The sequence below is a fragment of the Balearica regulorum genome, chromosome 1, assembly GCF_011004875.1.
Source record: "Balearica regulorum gibbericeps isolate bBalReg1 chromosome 1, bBalReg1.pri, whole genome shotgun sequence".
Lineage (NCBI taxonomy): Eukaryota > Metazoa > Chordata > Aves > Gruiformes > Gruidae > Balearica > Balearica regulorum.
In genome coordinates this window covers 124524354-124538643 of record NC_046184.1, presented here as the reverse complement: position 1 = coordinate 124538643, position 14290 = coordinate 124524354, and the positions used below count along the sequence as shown (strand labels likewise).

The window sequence follows — 14290 nt, the reverse complement described above, 5'->3', positions numbered from 1 at the left end:
CTGTCAATCACTCTTCCCCCACTCCGGGCCACCGTGGCCGCGCCTCCCGTTCCCCGCCTTCCCCCGGGCGGGCAGCGGGGGCAGCCAGCGACCCCCCGCCTGGGAGCTGCCTGCCCTGGCGCTGAGGGGGGGGGGGGGGCGGTATTGAAGCACTTCTCGATCACGGCGCCGTGCCCCTCGCTGGCGTCCCCGCCCGGGGCGGCGGGAAGGACGTTACCGGCGCTCGGGAGGGCTGAGGCGGGGGGGAGGGTCTGCAGCCGCCGGTCCCTTCTGTGGGGGTGGGGGCGCGGCGGCGCTGCCGTCGGCGGCGGCGGGCAGGTGGGAGCCCGGCTCCCCAGCCCCGCGGTTTCCACCGCGAACGCTAAGCCCGCGCCGCCGGGTCCCACTCGGGGAGCGGGATGCCCGCGGAGCGCTCTGTGCCGCCGGCCCGGCCCGGCTCGGCCGGTCCCGGCCGGCGCCCTCCCCGTCGCGGTGCCCTCCCCCGGTGCGGGGCGAGAGGCGGAGCCGGAGCGGTGCGGCCGCCGCCCGCCGCCTTTATCTGGAGTGCCGGCGCGGGGGGGCTGGCACTGGGGAACACCTTGTTTTAAGATACGCGCTATAAATACTGCGCCGGGGATGGGAGCGCAGCCACGGGCGGCGGCGGGCTGACGGCGCGGCGGTGAGCGGCTCCGGACCACGGTGGGTGCCTCCCCCGCGGCGGCTCGGTGCCTCGGCCGGGTCACGCCGGCTGGGGGCCGCTCGAATTTTAATTTACCGGCGTGGCTGTTTTCCCCTCGGCCGCCCTTCAGCGCCGCGCCACGCGTGGCTCCCGGGAGGAGTTGCGGGTTTTGGGGTGGGTTTTTCTGCGGTTTGCCTCTTTTTTGTGTGCAGCAGCAAGCCCCAGCGGATGCGCCGGGCACCCCGGGAGGCCGGCCGGCCGGTGGGGGGGGGGGGGGGTGCGGAAGGGCGAAGGGATGGGGAGGGGAAGCCTAAAAAAGGAGATGGGGCTGAGGATAAAGGCGGCGGTGGGGGAGGAGGAGAAGGCGCCGGCGGGAGGGGACGGGACGGGAAGGCGGGCTGGAAGGAGGGAGGGAGAGCAGCCCCTAACCCGGCGCCTGCCGCCACCGCCTCCCAGCAGGACTCTACTCGAGAGCAGCCGCCGAGCCGAGCCCAGCCCGCGGCGGAGGGCGGCCGGTGCCGGTAGCGAGGAGGAGGAGGAGGTCGCCGCCGGAGGAGCCCCGCGGTCGGAACCGCCTCGCTGAGCTCGCCCGCCTTCCCGCCGGCATGATGCAGATCTGCGACTCGTACAGCCAGAAGTATTCCCTCTTCAACGCCATGAACCGCTTCATCGGCGCCGTCAATAACATGGACCAGACGGTGATGGTGCCCAGCCTGCTGCGCGACGTGCCGCTGCTGCTGGAAGAGCTGGACGCGGCCGGCGCCGTCTGCCCGCAGCGGGACGCCGCCCTGCCGCCCGGCGACCCCGGCGCCTATTTCTCCCGCAGGGACATGTACAGCCACTACATGCTGCTCAAATCCATCCGCAACGACATCGAGTGGGGCGTGGTGCAGCCGCCGGCGGGCGAGGAGGCGGCCCGCAAGAAGGACAAGCTGGGCGGCGGGCCCGCCGAGGAGGGCGATGGGGAGGAGGACCTGGAGAAGCAGTTCCACTACCACCTCAGCGGACTGCACTCGGTCCTCTCCAAGCTCACCCGCAAGGCCAACGTCCTCACCAACAGATACAAGCAGGAGATCGGTTTCAGCAGCTGGGGGCAGTGAGCGCCGGGGGGGGGTGTGTGTGGGGGGGGTGGTGGGGGGAAGCGGGGGAAGGGGGCGCCCGGCCCGGCGGCGGGAAGCGGGAGCGGCGCGTCCCCGCCCGGCGCTGCTGCCGCGGCGGCGGTGGAGGGCAGCGCCCCGGAGCTGAGGCTTCCCTTCGCCCCCCAGGACTGCAGCCGGTTTTCTACCAACGCACAAGCGAGAGAGAGATGTAAATTAATCCATACTAGTTTATTAATTATTCCCCACCCCCCGCCGCTCCTCCTTTATTATTATTTTTTTTTATTGTACGGTCTGGGGCGAGCGGTTGCAGTGCCTCCCCAGGCGGGGAGGCCGAACCCGTACGTGTACGAGGTGATGGTGTAGCTGGCAGATAGGAGGCTCAACGCAAGCCGATGAACATAACAAAACTGGCTTAAAATTGCTTCTGTTACCGGGGAGGGAACCCAGTGGGCTAACGAGCATCCCTCTGTCGCGGGACGGATGGCGAGTCCCACGGTTGTACATGTACTGGAGTTTATTTAAAACTTTTTTATTCAGATGTAGAGTATATTCTAAAATAAATGCAAATGTATTAACTAAAAGTGACTTAAAACTTTTTGGTATGATTTATGTTTCTTTAATTAAATGATATTTTTAACATCTGGAATTCTTACGTTGTTCTTCTAAGTTATTTCCAGAGGTGCCTTACTAGACACAGAAATCTCTGCATGTACAAGAGAGGGGGTTTTGTGGCCTTTTTTTCCCCCCTCCCCCAGAAGGGAGCGATTAGGTAGTGATGATAACTCAGCATATCTGAAGTGGATGAATGACCGTATTAACTGCACCATACATGGCCTGAGTTTTGGTAAGCTGTTCCCAACCAGACAGTCCGGTTGCTCTGCGAGAATGCTGGCCTGAAGGTCTGTGCCGCTTTAACAAAATCCAAGAAGATCGAGTCATGGTTACTTTGCAGGGCAGCGATTCATGGAGGTTGGAGCAAAGCCTAGGAATGACTCTTGCTTTTTTCGGGAAGTATCTTAATGTACTGTGTGGAGCTCTTTTTCTCTGCTTCCGAATAGGTCTGGGATACTTGCTTCCCCCATCTCTTGTGTTGCTTGCTTTCCTCTGTAACCCTCCTTGGATACTAGGAATTAATTTGATTTGTGTTATCTAAATTGTATTGATTTCATTTCTCTCTGCATTACTTTTTTTTCATTTGCTGCAGTAATGTGCCTCGGAATTGGGTGCCTATATCGCCTTCTAATATTAAAAGTGTATACTTACTGATTACAATACAATGTGTGCATATCACAGAAGATGACTATTTAAATAAATATGTATGTCCTTCCATAGCGTATTAAGTTTTCTTCCCAGGCAGTGAAATGCCAAGTTTATAGGCATCTTATGCTGAAATTTCACTTTGTATTATTGCCATCAAATTCAGGGCTTGTTTGGTGGTTGTATTTTTTTTTTCCCCCTGTTAGAAATATGAGAGGATAGTTTTTCTCTCAGCTTTAAGGATATTTTTGTTTAAATTCAGATATTCCCTAGCAATTTGTTTTTCAGTCCCAACTGTTAGAACATTGTACTGAAGCATGAGCACTCCAGACACGGTGCTAGCTGGCAGATGTTTGTATAGTTCAAACAATCAGTCTACATGTATGTTTAAAAACACATATTTTAGAAGGGTTTTTCCCTTCTAGGGTAAAGAAGAACTTTGTAAGGCCGGATGAGTTTTAGCTTGGTGATGCTTGTTCTTTCATAATGTTTTTAACTCCTCTTCCCCTCCCCTCTTGGGAAGATGCCAGGAAAAAAGTCAGGAACAAGGAGAGGGGTTGCCCTGGTTTCCTAAGATGTCTTGCCCCAGTCTAACTAATATAATGCAAAAGATGTGGTGCCTTATGCCGGACGGTAAAGTGTTGCTCTCCTGCAGGCGACGGTGAGCGGGAGAACCTGTTGTGCTGCATGGCTCCCTCCTGCCTTGCGCTCAGCCGGCTGAAAACCACATTACACCCTCCGCTCGGGAGCGCTGGGAAATCCTCAGACAAAAGCAGCCAAGGCAGTTTCCACAGCGCTCCTTTTGAACTCCCAGTAACTTGTCCTGGTACAGATTTAGACGATACTGTTTCAGTGTTGCACAAGAGACAGTGTGGTGCTGGTTTAGATGATGAGTAACACCAGAAGAATAGTATTACGTTGGTGCAGTATCACAATGAACATTGCATCCATTCCCTTTGCATCCTAAAGACCAGAGAAAAGTTTCGGTGAGAGAGCAGCTAAAAACTAGCGCTGTTTGGCAGCAAAGGTGGCGTTTCCTTACGAGTAAAGCTGTGGGTAACGGAGGAGGTAGGATGATACTGTGACTCAAGGGGTTTGGTTTGCCTTGCAGGAGTGACTGACTCGCAGTTGCTGAACTGCACGTGGCTCCCATGCGGGGACCTGGCCCCACGGCTGGCCGCGGCCCGGGGAATCCCAGCTCACCCGCAGCAAAAACTACCCAGGCTCACACCAGCGGAAGAGACACCGTCGCCTCCCGCCTGGGAGCTGCTGTAGAGCTCCCCTTTTTCAAGGTCGTGGGAGAAGATCGAGGCTCTTGGGATTAAGAAAGCGATCTCATGACGCAGAGGGGAGAAAAAATGAACGGATAAAAACCAAGGATGTATTTCTCATGCGAAGGACGAGGGACGGGACTTCGCTGCTGGCTGCTGTGGAGACCAACTTGGCCTAAAAGTTGGGGTGGTCTCAGGCAATTACGGACATGCTGGCACCTGACGTTGCAGCAAGCAAAGATGAGATTGCAGAGTCCTAACACTCAGATTTTGTACGTTAGATGCTGAATTGGGAAACATTTCCGTGAGCGGCGCTATATAATGCAATTAGTTTTATTATTAGGAGTTAGGTTTTCTTTTGAAGGACTGGACCATTTTAAATGCTCCTGATTGAATACTGAGTTCAGCAAACCTTTAGTCTGCTCCGGTAAAGTAATTCTGATACCTGTAAGTGATAATGACAAATGACATCAGTCTAACGTAAAACTATCATTATGATGTCACGTATTTTGATAAGTGGCTTTATCTCCAAGCCAGACACAAACAAAAAGACAACTCGCCAAACTGCGGTAACCATGCACAAACCAGGGGAATATACATGTGCACTGTGAGAAGCAGTTACCATTTTTAGCTCGCTTAAATGAAATAGACTCAATATACAGTAAGGCAGACGTTAGAAGAGTAATAAATAATGAGATTCAGAACAGTTTGCACTTACAAATTGATTACAGCAGAAGGTATGTTACAGCCAAGGAGCCTCAAGGACATTGCTCATGGGATACATCAGTTAATATATAAAAGTGCCTCGTATGTGTCATTATAGTTTATGAGTCAACTCTTATTTTGGTGTATACAAAAGAAGAGGAGGCCAAATGGGGGGAAGGCCAAGCTTTTGTCTCAAGGCATGTATATATGTATATATATATATGTTTAAAAATAAAGACGCTGGGGATGGGCATGAGTCCCATGGGAAGAACAGCCTTTCAAAGGCTGCTTTGACGGCTGGCTGCTGTCCTGGATGGATGGCAGGTCTGTGCCGGATTCTGTGTGCATTCCAGGAATTGTATCTGCCTCTCGCACCACAAGGTTTTCTCCATTCCCCTCCAGAAGTGGACCGTCATATCCCTTTCTGTCCAGGAGCAGATTAAAAGTCTGAAATCAGTTTTTTGATACCCACATGGACTAGACCCACCCGCTGCAGTCCCTTCTGCCGGGTGGGATGCGTTTCTCCTTGGCTTTCTCCCAGCGCACCAACCCCTTCCACTGCTGCAAAGGGCACGCTCTGGTCAGGGCTTGGCAGAAGGAAGGGGCAGATGAGGCTGAGTCAGGCTAGGCTGTCATCTTCCTACTTTCCCTCTGAAAGCTTTTTCTTGCAGAAGGTTTTAAATAGATCAAGATATCTGCGTTTTGTGGTTTGGTTGCCCCCCCCCCCCGCTCTTGCACCAAAACTCATGAGTCATGACTAGCTCGGCTTCCACGGAAGATGCACTACCGTTAGTGGCCAGATAAAGGTTATATGAGGTTCTCGTTATTATGGAGGTAAGCTCTGCACCCTGTTCTACCAGGGAAAAAAAAAAAAAAGAAAAAAGAAAAAGCAAGCTTCTCCTCTTTGTGTCTATGGGTTTGGTGTGCGGTTTATTTCTTTGTGGAAAAGTCTGCAGTGCTTTTCTCCCGCAGACTTATTTCCCTGAAGCACTGAGCATGGGAGGGGGTTGTCTGGAAGTACTGCTTTTTTTTTTATTTATATCTTTAAACATTGTATCTTTTGATTATTTATATCTAGCTAACAGTGTGCTAGGTACTATATTCCAAAGAGCACAAAGATCTTAGGTGATAATACACACAGGGAAAAAAAGAAAAGCATGATGGGTTATAACGTGCCGTAAAATCTGAGGGGAGTGCAAGCAAGGTGAGCATTGCAAAAGCAGTTCCAGCTTTGCATGCGCTTTTCAGTTATTTGTTGTTGTCACCTTCTCAACAGGCAGAAATACCTGAACGCATTAGTTCTAATGTTGCAAAATAATTTTCCTTCCAGACCACAGACTTGCATGACAAGTTTGGGTCAAAATTAATTTTAAGGAATGAAGTTATAAACTCCTTTCCAACAGGCAATTTGCAAATAGGAGTGCGGTAATTGTATATCTTTTTGTTGGTAGCCAACTGCCAGAATCAACACTCTTTATAAAAAGTAATATTCCTTCCCCGTTCAAACACACTCATACTTACTTGACCTGCAGTGACAGAATGAGGAAAATACCTTTTAGTCTTTGTGCTTTTGAATTTTGTTCTGGAAGAGATGGCACAGAAAATGCTTGGAGAGCTTAGAAAACAGGTGCCTCCTCTGTGCTAAATCACCAAGCAGTAAATGAGCTTGCTTGGTTATGTTTGTAAGGTTTGTCACAGTATCAATTAAAGCGTTTCATCTTTTTATCACGTTTACCTACATACGTCTGATTCTAATGTAATTCTTTCTTTTTGTTCTGGCCTGTTTTACCTTAGCAAATTTGGGTTACGAACAACAGGGTGGATGTCCCACAGGCACAGACGCACCACTTAAGACTGGCTGAGCCTTTTAAAGCTCCCTTTTCATCTGTATTTGAACTGAGAAGCCGGGCAGAGTGCCTAAAGCCGTGATTCAGAGCACAGCGCAGCAGCACGGCAACCCCCTTGCTGTGGGAGTGCTCTTTGGTCAACTGGAGCGGGGAGAGGGATGCAAGGTGGAGCTTTCCTTCAGGGATTTCCTCCAGATCGTGCTGTGGTGCGGAGGGAGAAAGGCAACGGGGAGGTTTCTCACCCCATAACCAACGTGGGATTTCCCTGGGAGCAAAGGAAGGGAAATGATGGAGCATCCTTTCAGCCCTCCTGAGCGGGAGGGCTGGTGCCCGTACACAAAGGCTTTCCACCACACTCGGGGCAGAGAAGGTTTATTTGAGGTCCAAGTTGACAGCTTTCATGGTTTATCAAAACACCTGGGAGTTGACAGATTAAAGACTTGCCGAGTCAGCACTCATCTGCCAACAAGCAGATGTATGGATGGAGGCTGTATCAACGCAGAGATTAGATACGTTAGATAGACTACACCCTTCCCGCTTTTTTTATGGGTCTGTAGGAAGCCTGACCAGTCAGCTGCTTTCACTTATACCACACTCGGAGGAGATTTTACTGGAATCCGAGAGTGATTTTTTTTTGTATGCAAAGAAATAGTTTTGGTTCTCAAATAATTCAGTGTAACATTCTGCTCCTCTCGTCTCTTTTGCAGGTGGACAGTCTAAATGCAGATCCAAGGAGACACAAGGTCTCAATTAGATGTACCTCAACAAAAGCATTTTTTTCAGGTTTTAATATCTGTGCTTCTGAGATACTGTATTTCATCTCACTCACATTTGAAATGTTTTCCCCAGACTTGTCATCACAAAGAGGGGAATGAGCGTCCTTCCCTGGAAGTCTGGAACTGAAATCTGGTTCGCTTCAATTTTCAGGTGGGATAAGCAACCTACAGAACTTCCTGCACTCTGCACCGAGTTAGTTGGCATTTCATCCTTATTATCAGACCATTTGGAAATGGGAATGCCTGTACTTCTCGTGGTGCATACTTCTTGAGCCTGATTGTATGCCACTAACAGCTATGCAGATATGCACTAGTTATACTGACAGGTCTAGTGGTATTTGGCATTTTTGCAGGGCTATTTACAAAATTGTCCATTTAGAGCGCTGAAGCTAGAAGCCGACCAAGCCACCAACTCAATATGGTTATCAAGCTTGCTAACCGCAGAGGAGTCTGCTCCTGCAGTTGTGAACAGCCCACGTGAGGAAAATGCCACAGCCTTTCTTTGAGCCAAACATCTGTCGACTTCACACAGAATTTTTATCGGAGTACCCACCGGTGGGTAATACTCAAGATGGTTCAAGCCTTGCTTCTTGCTGTCCCACATGTGCCGTCCGTCCCCTTCTCCTCACATACTCTTCTTTCCCTGAAGGCCGTTTCTCCTATGGACTTGTCCCTGTGTCCTTCCCAATTCCCTTTCCCATCTCTCTGAGGCGTTTCCTCCCCGAAATTCCTGGTAAACCAATCTCATTTCATCACCCAGACAGGTCTCAGTTTCAAACTGAACTGTAATTGGTAATAACAGCATATTAGGTGATTTCATGGTATTTCCTTGTTTGAATCATGTAATTAATCGTTACATCTTTTATTAACCTGTTATTTTTCATGTGGAGGCACTGCTTTTTTGAAAATGTTTTAACAGTGATGGCTGATCACCAATCTATACTTTGAGAAATATCCAAGTGCCTAAATAGCTGTGCTGAAGGCAGAGCCAACAAAGCAGAAAGCTGGTTTCTGTCGCTAATGTGTGCTGTGCTCATCTTTTGATGTGCCCTAATAATTGTCATTAGTATTAATTGTAGTGTCACACTCACACTGAGAGGAAAAATAGAGCCTGTAGCGAGCCTGTACAGCGACAAGGCAAAGCAAGGGAGCTGGCAGATCATGGCCTTCGCATTTATGATGCTGGCTTTTGTATTCAAGTTCAGCGTAATGCAAAAAATGCCTCATTTAAAGAAGTTGAGAAGTCTGGCTTTAACGAAACAGACGGTGGGTTTCTTTCAGCTTTCACTGGTATAGTTAGTACAATATTTAGCAAAGACTAAAATAATTCCTCATCTAGGTTAATGCAGTCAAGTAAGTCTTACTTTTAAAACTGAATTAAGAACATGCAATATTTTCAAAGGGCTACGTATTTTAAGACCCAGAGGTGGCTATTTCTTGACTGGCTTAAGCCTATGTGGGGCCAAGTCCTGTCCCCCGTCCCCCAGCCCTGGCCCCGTGAACTCTCTGTTCCCATCGTGCTGGCACCAGCGCTCATGCAGCGACGGAGTTACCAGACCAAGGAGCCGATCGAGCTGAAAACTAGCAGAGGAAAAAAGCTTTTGGCTGTACTAATTCCCTCATTCAGCAGAAGGTGCAGCTGCATTAGCTGCAGGGCCCGTGTGGAGGAAGGGTTGGGAACACGCTGCCAGGAGGCAGAGAGGGCCCTCCCCCGTTAGCAACCACTTTCACGCAGATCGCATCAAGTGGGTTGTGAAAGTGTCGTCTGAGTCCCAGCTTCAAAAGAGATTTGTATGCTGATGAGTTTGAGTGTCGCTGAAACTGGCGGCTGCTCAGGCTGAGATCCTGAGTGGGACTTGGGCACGGCAGCGTGCGCTGATGTGGGAGTTGGGCACGGCAGCGTGCACTGGTGTGGGATTTGGGCACGACAGCGTGCACTGGTGTGCCACCTCGCCCCTCACGCCACAGCCAGCAGTCCTAAGGAGGCAGCGCAGGCTCCCCATGCTGTCCTCCGGCGCAGCTGGGAGTGGGACTCAGCGAGGCATCACAAACTGCTTGGTGCAAGCACTGAGGAGACAGGGCTGGTTACACCTCAGCTCTCTGGCGCTTGAATGCCTCCGTCCCCTCACGGTGGCCATCACCAGGGGGACATGCTTCCATGTGGTCTTTAAGAGCAAGATACTCGGCTCCTTCGGAGCACAGCCGACAGCAATGCTGCCACTCTGCCCCAGCTGCCGGATGCTTCCCAGCGAGGGGAGGCCAGTGTGAAGTGCTGTGTCCCAGCTCCCTGGAGAGCACCCAGAAGGTGTTATGGGACAGTGATGCTGAGTACACCATGGTAGCAATTTTGCTTGGTAGGGAAGGCTTTAATATTTATGGAGTGCGTGGGAGGCAAAGAGAAAAGAACCACAGGAACACTGGGTTCATCCTGTGTGCAGGCACCGACGCACGCCAAGTCCTGGGCCTTGATGCAGGGACGGGAGCCTGAGAGCGCCCTGAGCACAAGGTCTCTCTTGATCTCTAATTAAAGGATGCCATGCAAAATAAGGCTGCGACCGGAGGGCTGAGAGCCAGGAGAGCAGGTTGCTCCTGAAGGGACTGGAACCACTCTCCAAGGAACTTCAGGAGTTGAACTTGAAGCCACTCGGAGGATTGAAAATAAGATCTCTGCTAGCCCTCAAAGTTGCTACTGGGCAGAGTATTTTGTGGGGAGCCCTTCTCAGCAGACATGCTCCAAGACCACAGACAAGGCTGAAACCATTTTTCTTGGGGGTTCTGATTTATACAGCTGCAGATTTTGGCACGGTTCTCTCCTCTGGCTCAGCTCACTTTCTGCAGGAGGTAGGATCTGGCTGTGCTACAAGATCAACCAGGCTTCTTCTCTTGGTTCCACATCACTGTGTAAGGCAAAGTTTTCTGTTGCTGCTGCTGTAACCGGCACGGGTGGAGAGCTGAGGGAGGCAGCTTCTCCCAGCAAAATTTGCCTGATTCTCTCTGCTGGGCAGGCAGCACTGCACGGGGACAGCTTTCCCTGCCAGCCTCTCTCTCTTCCCCTCCCTGTGGCACCAGAGTCTTGCCATGCTCCGCTCCATCTCTCCTCCTCTTTTCCTTCCCTGCTCTTAGAGCAGCGGCCTGGAAAACACGGGAGGGTGCAGGCAGGAGCCTGTACCGTCAGGAAAGAGGAGGAGGGATTGCCTGTTGAGTTTGCCAGGGGATGCTGCCTTCATGGGAGACCAGAGCAGAAAGGAAGCTGCTGTAGTGGTAACAAGGGTGCTAATCCACAGTGTTCTTCCAACCTGATTTATCTTTTGCAGGTCCCGAAGTCAGCCTCGCCTGGTATGTGAACTATTTCTGAAAGAGATGCCGAGCACTTCAGTGCTTGCAAGAATAAGGTGCTTTTGTCAGGCTGTAAACAACATTTTGGAGAGCTGAGAGCTTTGGTGTGAAAGCAGGATAGCTATGTTCTTTTGCAATGTCATGGCTTGGTGGCTGAAGAGAATGACGCAAAAAGCTTTATCTTCTGAAATTAAATGGTTTTGTTCTGCCTTTGCATCCTTTACCAGATGTCAGACCTGGGGCAGGTTCTGGATGGATGCTGTGAGCCCTGATGTGCCTGGCAGTCTCCTGGAGCTGTTGCACAGGCCAGGGAGCTGCTGCGGAGGACTCTGTGACCCTGGCCAGCTGCCCTGCCCAGCCTTCCTTCGTATGGAAAGTGGGAGGCAGGGGAGGATGTTGTTCACCAGGCCCTCATCTGACCTGGAGTCAGCACATAGGATGAGGAAGATGATGTCCACAGTGCCCTTTTGGTCTGCATGTACGTAACGACTTACCCAGAAAATCCCGGGGAAAAGTTCCCATCAGATACACAGCTAAGGGCCCTGACCCGTGGGCTGAGCCGAGCAGTCACGCAGGGTGAGGATGTTGGTGATGATGATGTTAATGGCGGTGGGAGCCTGCCCTCTGCAGCAAGGGCTGGGCTTCAGGGGCTACCACGCTGGCTCCCTCCTCCCTACTCCGCGGCCAGGGGACACCTCCGGGTGCGACCACTTTGTCTGTGAAAGCCAGGCTCAGTCGAGACTTGCTGTCAGACTCTGAAGCAGTTACTGCTTCTGACTGCGTGTTTTGGACAGGATCCCCTTCCATCTGCATTCGTGCAACTATTGTTTGTATACATGATTTTAAGAAAGGATTTCCCTTCCTTCCTGCTCCTTTTAGTATCGTGTAGCAGCTAGAAGCAGGGAAGAGAGACTGGCACCATATGACCAACCAGCTGTCTGTGGACTGTCAGAGCATATTGTGGGGAACACAATGTGACTACCTTTAGTGCTTGATCATTCAGCCTCTGTTGGCTAAGCTATACGCTCTCTTCCTTCCATTCAGTCACCCTGAATGTCATGTGCTGGGTCAGTGTGTGGTTTATGTGGCAGTATTTTGAGTTAAAAAAGGGTAATGCGGTCCATCTCCAGTGCGTGGTAAGAGGCCCTTCCTACAAAAGCAGAATGACTCATGCTGTCTGAGCATCTACTCCCAAGTCATCCTTTCTGTTGTAGAGCAATATCTTCACTTTTCTTTGTTTCCCTTTTCTAAATTGTTTTTAAAGGAACAAGAGTGGGCCACCTTTGTTCCAGCCTCAAGGTAGCAAACATAAGTGGTTAGGAGCGAGAATACAAAAGGACGTGGAGCAAAGCTAAGTACAGATGCCACACATTGACTAGTGTCACAGAGATGGTGAGTTGTCTTTGACCTCAGTCCTCTCAGTTTTCTCTGCAGAGGAAACACAAATGCATTTTAAAAGTCTTTTTTGGTGAGTAGCAAGGATATATGAAGATACATAAGTATCCTTCAGTTTCCACTAGGAAATCAAGATGCTCTTACAGAGGGGAAGAAAAGCACCCTGAGGTGCACCGAGAACACAGGGCATGATCTGTCACTTCTGCTGGGCCCCTTCAGTGCACTGCAGCAGCGAACGCAGTTTGTGGGTGCTAGGGAAAAGCTAGTCTCTGTGCCACTTGAGGCATTTATTAGATAAGGGCTTTTCTGAGGATGCCTCCTAAACTGTGCTCTCTGATGCAGCCTGTCTCCAGAACTGTGTGGAGACGATCCCTAAGAAATTGACCCAAAAAGGGGAGACATTCTTTCAGGGAAGAGAAAAAAAACTCCTTTCATTGCTAATCAGATGGAATTACTAATTTCTAGGAAGCCACACTTTCTCTGTATTTGCAGATCTGAGTTCCCCCAATATACAGATGACAGTATTATACACTGCTACTTTGCCAGCAGACATGCTGCCTTAGATACTCAGAAATATGTTGCATTTTTATTTGACAAGTGGTAAAAACATGGTCTGCTTTACTTCTCTTTAACATTCTGATTTTTAGACTACTGAGGTACACTCCTTTGCATCCACCTATTCACGGTTAGGTTCTCATAAAAACTATATGATGATTGTTATTGATTTTTACCAATAATATGTTCTTTTTGTCTGTCCTTTCTTCCTTCCCCCTTGCATTATTTATACTGCAATCCTTTTCCTTCTTGTGATTCTCTTTCTTCCCAAACTACACATTGCTGTTTTTGAAGTCTACTGATTTTTGCAAACAAGTTTCCAGCTATTATTTTTGGGTTGTAATTCATCTGAATGGACATAGAATTATTGTCTTTTCCTTCCTGCAGATATATCTCTGAATTTATGGAAGTCTGTGGAAAAGCACACTATATTTATTAATTCAGCATTATGGACTGAGATTAGGACACGCAGCTGGTGTCATGTTGTACCTGCTGCAAAGCCTTAACATGGCAGAAAGAGTTGCTAACTACACTGCCTGGAGTAGAAAGTTTGAGTAATCAAGAGAGAGGAAACTATGAGTAGCGTATGAGTAGAGTTGTTCATCATTTCCATCGCATCCCCTGCTGTAGGAAAGGAAGAGAACTGAAACGTGCAGAAACCTAATTCTGACTGCAAGAACATCATGGCAAATACACATAATTTACTGCTGATGCACTTAAGGAGCTGTGGTGGCTAGATAAGGCAAGTCAAGGCAGTTCTAACTTAGTAGTGCAATTTATTTAACAGAACATAGCTGATTTGAATTTTGGTGAATTAAGAGATTATGAGTTAAATTTTCTATGACCCTGCTCGTTCGTTCGTTCGTTCTTTCTTTCTTTCTTTCTTTCTCCTTCTACATAGTCTTTCTTCCTCTCTTTTTCCTTTTCCTTCTTAATGAGGCTGGTTGGCAATTTGGGGTGGTTTTCCCATCTGCATTTTTTGCATGTAGCCCCTGTGTTTTGGAGAAGTGTTTGCCTGCAGCAGCTTAGCCAGCCTTCCAGGGTTGGAAGTATGCTTTCTAAAACACATATGTAGATTTCTTCCAGCTTTGTCCCTCTTCCATGGTGGAGTTGAAGAAAAGTCTAGGCCACGGCACTATGTTCAGTCCTCTGCTTCCCATGTTGGCCCCAGCACCATACCCGAAATGTTACTGGTTTTCCCAGATGGATGCTTCACAGCCCATGAAGAGACCTAGAAGAGACTTTCATCCTCGCTGCCCATCTCCTCTTCTCTCTCGCATCTAGGAAGAGGATAGGAGGCGTTCATATCTCTCCACCCTTCTTGTTGATTTTTTTGTTTCCTTTCCCTCCTGGCCCCACGGAAAGACTAAGGACTCCGGTAAGGGTCCCT

General features: G+C 49.7%; 1 protein-coding gene across 2 annotated transcripts; it reads left to right on the top strand.

Moving 5' to 3' along the window:
• The first annotated feature begins 264 nt into the window (after nt 1-264).
• On the top strand, nt 265-2410 carry MID1IP1 (MID1 interacting protein 1). 2 transcript variants are annotated; one of them, XM_075774263.1, is made up of 2 exons: nt 265-678; nt 1115-2410. In XM_075774263.1, exon 2 carries the CDS (start codon nt 1264-1266, stop codon nt 1756-1758), a length of 495 nt encoding a protein of 164 aa, XP_075630378.1. In that variant the 5' UTR covers nt 265-678; nt 1115-1263; the 3' UTR covers nt 1759-2410. The 2 variants fall into 2 exon arrangements, with proteins under 2 accessions (XP_075630378.1, XP_075630367.1); XM_075774252.1 differs by having other exon boundaries at nt 266-678; nt 1118-2410.
• Nucleotides 2411-14290: the final 11880 nt, after the last annotated feature.

Excerpts from the sequence above, each read along its gene's own strand:
- MID1IP1 (XM_075774263.1), top strand. The coding sequence starts at position 1,264 with ATGATGCAGATCTGCGACTCGTACAGCCAGAAGTATTCCCTCTTCAAC.